This window comes from Ranitomeya variabilis, chromosome 5, assembly GCF_051348905.1.
Source record: "Ranitomeya variabilis isolate aRanVar5 chromosome 5, aRanVar5.hap1, whole genome shotgun sequence".
NCBI classification, from domain to species: domain Eukaryota; kingdom Metazoa; phylum Chordata; class Amphibia; order Anura; family Dendrobatidae; genus Ranitomeya; species Ranitomeya variabilis.
This window is the reverse complement of record NC_135236.1, coordinates 625353100-625365979: the sequence shown is the minus strand read 5'-3', so window position 1 is coordinate 625365979 and position 12880 is coordinate 625353100. Positions and strand designations below refer to the sequence as shown.

Sequence of the window (12880 nt, the reverse complement as noted above, 5' to 3'; positions counted from 1 at the left end):
GTTCCCTCATAGATAATTCCCTTAGTTTTACAATTTATGAAATCTTTAAATTTCATACGTGTTGTCATTATTGAATTCCTCTCTGAAGACAGATTTTATGGACTGATGAGATGAGAGTTACTTTTGACAGACCAGATGATGGGTTTGTGGCTGGATTAATAATGCGCACAGACCTCCATTTTGACAAGGTGGAGTTGGGGTACTGCTACGGGCTGGTATTATTAAACGTGAGTTACTTCAGGTTGCAGATGGACTCAAATTCAACTCCAAATCCTACAGCCATTTTTTAGAAGCCACTTTCTCTAAGCAGTGGTACAGGAAAAAGTCTGCATCTTGCAAGAAGTCGAGTACTTCACTGTATGTGATGTAGCATTGTCCTACATAAAAATTATGGTTTTCTTGAAAGATGTAGACTGGAAGTGGTGGTTCTGTTACAGACTGGTGTGGGGATATCACACACACATTTATATTATATTAATGGATTGTTCCATTGCTTTTATATTGATAACTTGTCGTCTTTTGGATAGGTCATCAATATCAGATCATTAAGAGACCAATACCCGGCACCGCAACTGATCAGCTGTTCTGGTCAGATATGAGCAGTGGAAGAGTTAAATTCCACAATTCCTTGAACTGTTTATTGGCCTCTGTTGACTTTTGCAAATCCTCTCCCATTCATTTGAATAGGAGCAGATCTGCAGAAATATGTCAGTGGCTAATAAATAGTTAACGGAGTTGTGCTATTCAGCTCTGCAACTGCTTATATCTTACCGATGCTGAAAACAGTTGACCGGTGGGGGTGACACCTGTTGGACACCCACCAATCTGATACTGATGACCTATCCTGAGTATAGGTAATCAATATAAAAAGTAGGGGGATCAAGTATTTAATAGCACAACATACCTGTACTGGTGCAACACAACTAGTGCGTAGCTACATAGGGTGCAGGGTAGCAGTAGAACTGGGACCTGAGGTGACCCAAAACGCCAATTGACCCATAAGACACAAGCGTTAGAAATCATAAATGCTAGGTGGAGGTGTTGTGACAGATTTGCATTAGGGACCAGAAGCTTGAAAGGGGCTTATTTATATTCTGTATTTCCCAGTGCAAAACAAAAAGAACACAGATACGTAACGCTCTGGTGCCATTCCAGTGATCTTGATACTGGGTCTCCTGAGGTTAGTATGACTCGACGCTGGGTCTCCTAAGACTAGCATGACATGGTAATACCTTGTGAAGAACTTCCTTCAAATGAACCTTGAAAGTTGGAGAAAAGTGTAAAAACTGCAGCCCATTAGTGACCGCTGATTGTTATGCCATTTGAGTCCTGGAAGACCCAGACTCATATTACTGGAACGTCACTGGTGCAGGTGGTATCTTTATTTTACATTGGGGAACAACGCATTTAAGAAATGGTTGTCTGAGCAGTGGACAATCCCTTTAAATTACACCACTCAAGCATTTGTTAAGCTTTGTTTCATGGTGATCACATATATTTTAGTGTAGTAGCCTAATTACTGTGTATGATTTACATTATGATTTACATATGATAAATATTTCAACTGAAATATACAAGGACAAAGAAAAAAAAATTGTAACCAATTTTATTGAAAAGTATCCAGAAATTCCAAGAAAACAGTCTGATACGCGAAAACGAAATATAAAATAAATTCCAAACTTGTATCACAATATCTATGATGACTATGAGATGGTCTTCAGAGGGAAGCACAGGGTGATCATCTTCAGGACCACTTTTATAACCAGCACTGTATCCTGTGTAGAGTTGGTGCAAATCGATGAACGAGACTTGGTCAATTGGCCAAGTCCATAGTCTGTGGTCGATGTCATCTTCAGCTCTTCTGTTAGCTAGCCTGGCACAATGTCATTGTTGTGTCATGATGCACATGTGATGTTGGGCAGGAGCAGCTAGTCAAACAAAGAGCCATGGATGTAGATGGTAGGATGCGGCTCTCATGGCTCCCGTTCAGCAACCACATATTACTGATGTGGCCGATGGACCGGGTCCTGAAAATCGATTTGCGCTAACTCTAGTCCCTTAGTTTCCACACTGTAGTCTTACAGGTATATATGGTATAGTGAAACATTACTAATGTGATGCAATCAATAATTAATATTAATTTTCTTCATTGCCATTAACAGCTCAGAAAGTAAAAATCTATCGTCCAGGAGTCTACTGCAGCAAAGAGGCAATGTATTAAAGTGCTCAAAAAGGCAGTGACTTTGTATAATGGATGAAGTCCCACCTCAAGATTACTGTATTCCTGTATAGTACTGGACATTTTCACTTTTGGCAACCAGGAACCTCACCCTTTAATGTGAATACTGCAAAAAACTGATCCCCGAAGCAATTTACAATCCTTCCCCCACCTCCAAGATCAGCCTCCGAGAACCAAATGGTGACAGCAAGTACTAGAAGTCCCACCCATATTGCTCAAAGGGAAAAACGCCTTTAAAGGAATTGTACTTGAATAGAAAAACATGGTTGCTTTATTACACAAACAGTACCTTTCCATGGGATGCTCAGCATCAATCATGCGAATGGGGCCGAAATGCATTTGCATCTTAACCTGTTGTGGTATTTTTGGGGAAAAAAAAGGCAGCCATGTTTTCTACTTTCAGAAAACCCCTCTAACTTTACTCTGGTAGACACCAATTTGTTCAGGAATCGGATACAATTTAATGTTCTTTACTCAGCAAAAAAAGGAAAAAATACAGAAGTCCTAAGAAACATTAGACTTGTGATGATCCATTGACCAATCTGATGCATAGCAATGATAAACAGCACCAATGTAATGTCCTCCTATCCCTCCTGCTGGGCAGCGTCTGCCGTGCCATCTGTTAGTGTCTCTTCTTCAGTAGGTGGAGGCTCCTGAGGTAGGTTTCTAGCTTCAGCGATTAGACGCTTTACTCCCACCATCCACTGGCTCACTTCATTGACATGATCAACCATAAGCGATCGATGAATTTCGTCAGCGGAATCCCAATTCTTGCCTTTCAGCTCTAAAATGTAATGAAAAGATGAATTGACCCATATCTACCAACACAAAGAAAGCAAGAAGAACTTGTTACATTATTTCTACTCATGGTCTGTCCTAATAAAAATCACATTCTGACCTGTCATGGCCGCTGTATTTGCCACCTTCTGACCATAGGTACCACATTATAGCTCCATAAATAGGGTAATTCACTTAACCATCTTGCCAGTTGCGTCCCCCTGAGCTCTCAGCGCATGAGCAGATACATGGAGGTTGTGCAGCATGTGTGTAAAGAGGCATTTACAATGCCAATAATGAACTGCCCACAGGGTATATAGAAAACGATCGGCGATCTCTTATTGGTCTGCATTAGACAGGCCGACCAGAATTCTATGTGCTTACAATGATGGTTAATATGATGGTTCTGTGTGCATAGAATAGCATCGTTATCTCTCTGGTTTAGACAGCACGATGTGCTGCCGAGAGCCTTCATTTCAATGCTGGCATGTATGATCCAATCACCCGACATACAAGAGCATCACTCACTAGTTATGTGATACAGGCATGCTTACACTAACCTATAATTAGCTAATGCTATCACCAACTTTTCCCAATATAAAATAGGGCACCTATCAGCCCTATTTTACAGCATCCTAATATACTTTATGTAATGCATGTCCCCAATTCACTATGCAAGGCACAAAAACAATCTTTTATTATACTCACAGACAGCACAGTTCGGACTGATAGTCTTGATCCGCCGCCTCCTCTCTTCCTTCAACCTCCTCCTTCCTTCCCTGCTTTGTGGATGACGTGTCCTATGTTATCCACACAGCGTCCCCCATTGTGCTCCTGGGCTGGCGCACGTCTTTCTGCCCTACAGCACTTTACTATGCCCTCGGCGGATTACATAAGATGTGTAATTCACATGAAGCAAGGAAGGAGGACGGAGACTGTAAGAGAGGAGTTGCCAGATAAAAAAAAAAGATGCCCATTGGTATGGACCGCGTCATCTGTGAGTATATTAAAAGCTCCTTTTTGTGTCTTGTATATGGAATTGGGGACATCCATACAGCTCTCTAGAATGCTGCAACAGAGGCTGGCCCTCCATTATACTGGAAAAACCTGGTGACAGGTTCCCTTTAAGTCATGCATTGAATGATCTCAGTGCTTACCCAGGAGAGGACCAAAAAGGTGGGTAAATTACATGACTGTTGACCTCTTTTAAAGTTATGATACAGTATACTCAAAATAGCGCAAACAGCAGTGAGGAAGAATAGCCAAAATGCACGTTAAGGCTTCTTTCACACTAGCGTCGGCACAGGGCCGTCGCTATGAGTCGGCCCGACGCGCGTTGTGAAAGTGATGCCCGACGTGGGCAGCGGAAGCAGTCTTACGACGCTTCCGCTGCCCCATTGTAAGGTCCGGGGAGGAGGGGTCGGAGTTTCGGCCACGCATGCGCGGTCGAAAATGGCGGACACTACGCGCAAAAAAAGGTTACATGTAACGTTTTTTGTGCCGACGGTCCGCCAAAACACGACGCAACCGTCGCACGACAGTTGCGACGTGTGGCCATAAGTCGCAATGCAACGCTAATGTAAATCTATGGGGAAAAATGCATCCTGTGGACAACTTTGCAGGATGCGTTATTTCTCCTAAACGACGCATTGCGACGTACAGCAAACAACGCTAGTGTGAAAGTAGCCTAAGGGGTCACACTGCTGCGGTTGTGAGTTTGGGTAACTATGCGGTTTGCACTATTTTGAGTATACTGTATCAACTAGGGATAATGTGTTGTCGTTATATTGTGTTTCATTTCTTCTCCTGGTCTGCCTGCAGCAAGTTGGTCTAAAAACCATGCTAGAAAAGCTTTATTCAAATACACTATGACCATCTTGTCTGCAGTAAACACCAAGGGTTAACTCCAGCACCTACTAGCATGACACTAAATGTTCTTGGTTGGTCAATAAGCACATACATAGCAGGTTTTGCACTATAGTTGCTTGGTTATCACTATCCAAAGTGGTCACCTTATCTATACTGCAAAAGTGCAACAATTGAGGCCAGGGTAACTATCTAGACTGAGATTTACATATATTAACAATTGTCTTTATATGTTCCCTACGTATACCACCATGGCAGTCTAAAAACAAAGAATTATCTAATAGGATATGGTGCACAACATCCAGAATCCATTCCTGACCAAACTCCTGCACAGTGTTTTTTCAACTCTGTACAGTTTGTGTTGTCATCTTCAGTTTTATCAATTGTTTTAATGTTTGGATTGTTAATAAAAATTTATATTTGTTACTATTAAGTTTTGCTCTTGGAGAATCTTTTTTGCTCTACATTGGTCCGAGTATTATTTTGCCCACGGGGCAGGAGAACGGGCGTTTATTGCGATGAGCCGTGTTCCATGTGGTCTTACTAAAGACAGCCAGGGGAGCGAATGAGAGCACCCGCTGACCCTCGAGTCTCCACAGACTGGATAATAGCTATCTTAATCCAGCTGCCAATGGTTGCATTAGAAACGGCCTGACCCCTACGAGTGTCCTCTAGCATAACAAACAAGGAGTCAGAACCCCTTAGTGAGGCAGTGGCCGATAAATAATATCTTACGGCTCTAACAAACATCTAACCTGTGCAGAGCCTTCTCATTAGATGAGATGGTGCCGGATAAAAGGAAGGTAAAATAATATCTTTATTAAGGTGAAACTATCTTCTGGAGAAAAGATGGAACTGTCCTCAACACTACCTTATCCTGATAAAGAATAAGGAAATGAGCGCAACAGGAAAGAGCCATAAGCTCAGAGACCCTCGTAATAGAAGTGATGGCTATAAAAAAAAAGCTACCTGATAAGAAAAAGTGTACAGATCTCTCTGCTAGGCTCAAAAGGCAGAGACTGAAGAGCTTCCAAAACAAGATGCATATCCCAAGAGTCCAGGGGAGTCCGATAGGGTGGCTTCATGTGTGACAACCCCTGGAGAAGACTATTAAGTTGGGGTATCAATGCCAAATCCCTCTGAAGTAGAATAGCCAGGCCAGAAATCTGACCCTTGAGGGATAAAAGCACCAGCGCTGCTTCCAATCTGGACTGTAAGAAGGAGAGCAGAACTGGCAAGAAAAAAAAGACATAGCCAAATACTGGTAGACTCACACCAACGAAAATAAATCCTGCTGTCCTCAAAATTGCAGCTTCAATAACCATGCCATCAAATTGAGTTCCTGTGACTGGGACAATGTAACCTGGGACAGAAGGTCCAGAAGGTCTGAAAGGGCCCATGGGACATCTGACAGGAGTTTGATCACATTCTAATACCAGGCCCTCCGAGGCCAGTCTGGAGCAATGAGTGACTGGAACACCCTCTGCCCTGATCTTCTTGAGAAGTCTTGGTAGAAGTGGTAGAGGTGGAAAGAGAAAAGGCAGATCGAACTGGGATCAAGGGATAACCAGGGCATAAACTGCAGTTGCTTGGGGGTCCCAGGAACTTGTGATACATTTCGGCACCTCGTAATTTAGTCTGGGTGAGAATAAATCTCAGGGTGAAGAGCCCACTCTCCTGCAAGTAGCTGCTTGTGACTTAAAAATTCCGCCTCCCAGTTGTCTATCCCTGGTATATGAACTGCCGAGATTAGAGGAACCTTGTCTTCTGCCCACATCAAAATGCTTGCGACCTCCGCCATGGAATATAGGGTTTGTGTGCCCCCCTGGCAATTGATATAGGCCATAGCACTACCATTGTCTGATTGATCTCCGATTAGCAACTCCTGGACTAAGTGCTACCAATGTAAAAAAAAAACAGACGGACAGCTCTGAGCTTCAGTATGTTGATTAGGAGAAGTCTCTCCAGCCTGATGCAAAACCCGTGGAATGTCAAATTGTGGAAGACTGCTCCCTAGTAGGACAGGCTGGCACACGTGGTGAGCACCTGCCACTGAATGGGATGGAAAGAGCGACCCCAAGTTAACAGGGGTGACATCAACCACCACCTGAGAGACTGACGACAGTGAAGGGGGAGATGAATAGGTCGATCCAGGGACTGGCTAGGAGCTAGGCTAGGAGCACGTTCTGTAGAGGCCTTGACCAAAATTGAGCAAATGGCACTGCCTCAAAAGTCGCCACCATCTTTCAAAGGACATTCCATGTAAAATCGAAAAAGGAATGCTTGTCCAGTCATTTCAAAGTTCTAATGGTAGACTAAAGAGATAATCTCTTCTCCTCTGGAAGAAATACCGATGTCTGAATGGTGTCGAACACCATTCCTATAAACCAACGCCGCTATGTAGGAACTAAAACAGACTTTGTCCAATTGACAATCCAACCGATTCGCTTCAGAGGCTGAGGAACGACCTGTAGGCTCTTTAGATGTTGCGCAAAGGATGGCGCTTTGACAAGAATGTCATCCAGACAGGGGAAAACAGTTATCCCCCTGGACTGTAGCAGTGCCATAACCGGGCTGGGATCTTTGTGAATACCATGGGTGCTGAGGTCAGCCCAAATGGGAGAGCCCTGAGCTGATGTGACCACTGACCGGAGAGACTCCATTTTGAGGTAATGAAGTCAAACTCATTTGTTCAGGCGCCTTAAATATGATATAGGCTGCATCGAGCAGTCCTTGTTTATAACAAATTATGTTTTTATTACATAGAGATGAAAGTCTGTGCCTGCACAGAAGGACAAAGTGGATATACTGTACACAACACGTCCCCCTGCTGCTTTGGCTGTATTCTGTGCGGGTGAATATGCGATGTGTGCCATGGAAGAGACTGGCAAACTGGAATCAGTGATTTCACTGCAAAGTGAATAAAATAGCTTCTTACTTTATGCCCTTTTTTTTAAAGGTAATCAGTCATCAAGTTGTTATCGCCTAATCTGAGAACAGCATGATGTAGACACAGAGACCCTGATTACAGTGATGTGTCACTTACTGGGCTGCTTGGTGTAGTTTTGATAAAATCAATCATTGATTTAACAGCAGGAGATTATCACTAGAGGATTAGTAATCCTGTGCCAGGTAAGCAATCATATTCATGAGCTGTGTATAACTCTGCCCCCACCACTGATTGGCAGCTTTCTGTGTACAATGTAAATGGTAGTGATCAGTGGTGTGGGCAAGGTTATACAGAGCTCAGCAAAGAGAACCACTAGATCTGCAGCAGATAAAACAGTGATTTTATCAAGCAGTCAAGTAAGTGCCACATCACGAGAATGAGGGTGTCAGACACTACATCATGCTGCTCTCAGATGGGGGAGCAGAAACCTGGTGACAGATTTCCATTAAGCAGCCAACCCATTATTATATGGCGTATACAGGAGTCAGAAGGAGCTGGACAATAAACTGCCTGACGCCTATATCATGAATACTGCTTCTATAAATCCGTGTCAGCAAAATAGAATTCAGGAAACTAATAAAATAAAAGTGATCTAAATTGAATTTACCCTTCGCCAGCAAGCTCATCCTCTTTCGGACGGATATGGACAGCTTTCCACTATTCCACATTTCTTCCAACACAGTCAATCGCCGTCTAATTTCGGTAAGGACCTGAGGCTAAACAAAAATCATTACTAAGAAAGGGTCAGAAGAAGAAAATGGTAACAATTCATTGTATAATCCCTTAATGCTAATCATATTTGTAACCTAACAGAGACAATCTCTTCCAAAACGCAGCCTCTGTGGTCAACCAATCGCCACAGGTCCTGCTCCAAGCAAACAGCCGATTCTGCCAGGGAAACCCAAAATCAGACATTTTGTAGTAGACTTACCAGGTAATACACGTAGTACTGTTGTCATGTAGTGTTATCCGACAGCTATTCGGATGAATGACTATGTAATACAATGACGGCACCAGTCTGCAGGAACGAAACTTGCACCTGAATGGAAGGGGGTCTGCCATGCTGGAGGAGAGAATTGTAGCAGGGTGGCAGAGTAATTAAACTAGGGTCGAGGACGAGGCAGAAAGTAAATTAAGAGGTAGGTTAGAGAGGAGTCTGGCTATATTGGAGGGTGAAGAAATGTTCTCTGGTGGGGGAGGATTAGGTAAGTGGATAGGGACATTCATGTATTACAAATAGTCAACACACATTTGCCCACAACATTTCAGGAATTAGCATTTCTAAAAGTAAATGTGGGAAAAGAAGATGAAAATCTAAGGTGTATATTCACAAATGCAAAAGTCTAGCAAAAAAAAAAATGGTAGAGCTTGAGGCCTTGATACTGGAGGAACACACTGATATAGTTGGTGTTCCTGACTTCACGACTGGGCTATACATCTTTCTGATTTTACCCTCTTTTGGAAAGAAGGGGCAAATAGGAAATGTTATGTTAGGAGTTGTTTAGACATGAGGTTAAATGGGTGCTCTCGTCCGCAAGCCTGGCTGTCTTGAGAAAGACCGCATGGACCAGGGCTCATCCCATTGAACAACCACACTCCTTTCCCGTGGGTAGATCACTACTCAGACAATACAGGGTGAGGATAACACAGCGTGGCAATACTTTATTGAACCACCAATAGACAATAACATAGTACAGACCCAGCAAGTGCATAAGATGGTGTTAATGACAGTCTCACCCTTCCGCTAGCTGGCCGGGAATTAGAACATCTGTGACTTCGAGGCTCTGATGGTCAACGACCTCAACCAGTGGCACCCAGCTTTTGGCGAGCAACCACAGAGAGGAGGTAGCTGCAAGCTTGGGAAACTGACAGAGTACATTGATATATGTGGCCAGGTGACCAGATTGTCCCAACCTGGATTCTCCAAAAGTCTTTGAGGATTCAGTGATGTTCAATGGAGAAAATCTGTAGTCCCTTAAGCCGACGTCCTGTAGAATGTCAAATCTGTATTCCTCCAGTTGAAGCCATGGTGTCTTGGCTACTGTCATGAAGAGTCTGTCTGCAAAAAGGGGCAAATCTCCTTTCACAGCTCTTATTCAGGCATTTTTACACAGTATTGAGGGAAGGTGGAAGGAGGTCATCTCTCATTCTTCGAGTGTTCAAATAAACTGCCCTGTCCTTCAATATTTAGCATGGTCTAAGAAGCTTCTGTCAGTGAAGAACTGATAGGTATAAAGCATTGCAATGCTTTATACCAGCAATCAAAGTGAAAAAATAAACGTCCCACAGAAGGCCTAAGTAAAAAAAAAAAGTGCACGTTTGATATCACATATTTCTCATCAAACCGCTAGAAAAAAAGTGGAATAAAACGCAATCAAAAAGACAAACGTAAATAAAAATGGTATAGGTGAAAACATTTTGCCCTGCAAAAAAATACAGCTCAGAAGAAGAATGGTGAGATCAGTCAAGGACAATCCTCAGACCACCTCCAGAGAGCTGCAGCATCATCTTGCTGCAGATGGTGTCACTGTGCATTGGTCAACTATACAACGCACTTTGCACAAGGAGAAGCTGTATGGGAGAGTGATGCGAAAGAAGCCGTTTCTGCAAGCACGCCACAAACAGAGTCGGCTGAGGTATGCAAAAGCACATTTGGAGAAGCCAGTTACATTTTGGAAGAAGGTCCTGTGGACTGATGAAACCAAGATTGAGTTGTTTGGTCATACAAAAGGCGTTATGCATGGCGGCAAAAAAACACAGCATTCCAAGAAAAACGATTGCTACCCACAGTAAAATTTGGTGGAGGTTCCATCATGCTTTGGGGCTGTGTGGCCAATGCCGGCACCGGGAATCTTGTTAAAGTTGAGGGTCACATGGATTTAACTCAGAATCAGCATATTATTGACAATAATGTTCATGAATCAGTGACAAAGTTGAAGTTACGCAGGGGATGGATCTTTCAGCAAGACAATGATCCAAAACACCGCTCCAAATCTACTCAGGCATTCATGCAGAGGAACAATTACACTGTTCTGGAATGGCCATCCCAGTCCCCAGACCTGAATATCATTGAACATCTGTGCGATCATTTGAAGAGGGCTGTCCATGCTCGGCAACCATCAAACTTAACTGAACTGGAATTGTTTTGTAAAGAGGAATGGTCAAAAATACCTTCACCCAGGATCCAGGAACTCATTAAAAGCTACAGGAAGCGACTAGAGGCTGTTATTTTTGCAAAAGGAGGATCTACAAAATATTAATGTCACTTTTATGTTGAGGTGCCCATACTTATGCACCTGTCAAATTTTGTTTACATGCAGATTGCACATTTTCTGTTAGTACAATAAACCTCATTTCAATCCAGAAATATTACTGAGTCTATCAGTTATTAGATATATGAAACTGAAATAGCTGTTGCAAAAACCCAAATTGTTATAAAGAAAAAAGGTTAACATTAATAGGGGTGCCCCAACTTTTTCATATGACTGTATATATATATATATATATATATATATATATATATATATATATATATATATATATATATATATATATATATATATATATATATATATATATATATATATATATATATATATTTATAGGTATAATATTTTTTCATATTTTTTGTTCTTTATTTTGTGATTTTTTTTTTATTTATATTTTTACAGCTTTTCAGTTTTTTTTCTTTCAACTTTGTTCTGGGATGGAACGTCAACTGTCCTTGTTCTGATCGCTGATCTAATACTCTGCATTGCAATCTCTGGCACACAGGGAGGAAGCGTGTCAGTTCCTGCTCTCAGTAGGACTGGTCACCATATGGCGGCAATAACGGTGTTGGTTTTTGTATAGCGATTTACTTTCAGTAGCCGCCTGGTGATCTGCTGAGGCTCCCCTATTCCCACCATTAGGCTGCGCCATTGTAGCTGTAAGGGTATGTGTCCACGTTCAGGCTTGCTTCAGGCTTTGGTCAGGATTTTATGCAGGTAAAATCCTGACCAAAAATGCACCTGAGGTCACTGGCAGGTCACCTGCGTGTTTTGCTCATTGTAGCAACATGCTGCGTTTTGAAAAAACGCACCGCGCATGCGTTTTCGCGGCAAAAACGCATGCGTTTTTTAACGCATAGTGGAGTCGGGATTTCATGAAATCCCCTCCACTATGCTGTAACATCTGGACGCTGCGTTTTTGACGCTGCAGAAAAACGCAGCGTCAAAAACGCAGCGTTTCCTGAACGTGGACACATACCCTAAATGTGGTTACCTGGTTAGGGGCTCACTCAGAAGTCTTGCCCCCCTGAACCAAACCCCTACCTAAGCCTCGGCACAGAGGAAGGTCACTGCACACACCAATCATTGCTGGCTGTTAATGTGTCAGACGCCACGTTGTCCATTCATTAATACATTTCTAAACTGAAAAAATGCAATGTATAGACAGAAAACAATAGCTTACAATACAAAGCAGAAGATGAAATACTCAGCGTCTTCTAAAATGTCACAGTTTTAAAATCCACTGCGACATCTGTTAAGCAGTCATGTAGGAGATTGCATGATTTTTAACTGAACATCTTTTTTTTTTTTTAAACTATGGATACCATAACGTCAACCTGATGGGTCCCATTAGAAGTCAATAGGATCTATCTGGTGTCATTTTTGTCCACATTGTGATAAATTCATCTTTGTTTCTGATTTCATTTTTATTTTCTAGTACTGAAAAGAAATTTGGAATGATGTGAGTTAAGGCTATATTCACACTAGGCATTATTTTAGTATATTTTCTTCTGCAGCAAACCTGCTCTCTTGGCAGAAAAGAAGCTGCAGGAAAAAAGCCAGTTTTGCTTGATTTTTCTTACGTTTTTTGCTGCGTTTTTGTCATGCTACATTTGTATCTTGTGCATGATGATAAAATAAAGTGCAAACAAATCTCATTCTATTTAATCAGGTTTTGACACAAATAATGCTGCAAAACTTATACCTGCATTATTTTGGTGCGGATTTTCAGCGTCACCCACCATTGTTTTCAATTGGTGAAAAAGACTGAAAGAAGTG

General features: G+C 42.2%; 1 protein-coding gene across 1 annotated transcript in view; it reads right to left on the bottom strand.

Moving 5' to 3' along the window:
- Window positions 1-1589: 1589 nt before the first annotated feature.
- The window catches only part of SRA1 (steroid receptor RNA activator 1), a 33475-nt gene continuing 22184 nt past the window's right edge, over window positions 1590-12880 (bottom strand). Inside the window, exons 4-5 of the mRNA XM_077266130.1 lie at window positions 8440-8548; window positions 1590-3023 (exon numbers count right to left, since the gene is read on the bottom strand). Of these exons, the coding sequence (XP_077122245.1) occupies window positions 2824-3023; window positions 8440-8548 (309 nt within the window). The 3' untranslated portion in view covers window positions 1590-2823. The remainder of the gene's footprint in view (window positions 3024-8439; window positions 8549-12880) is intronic.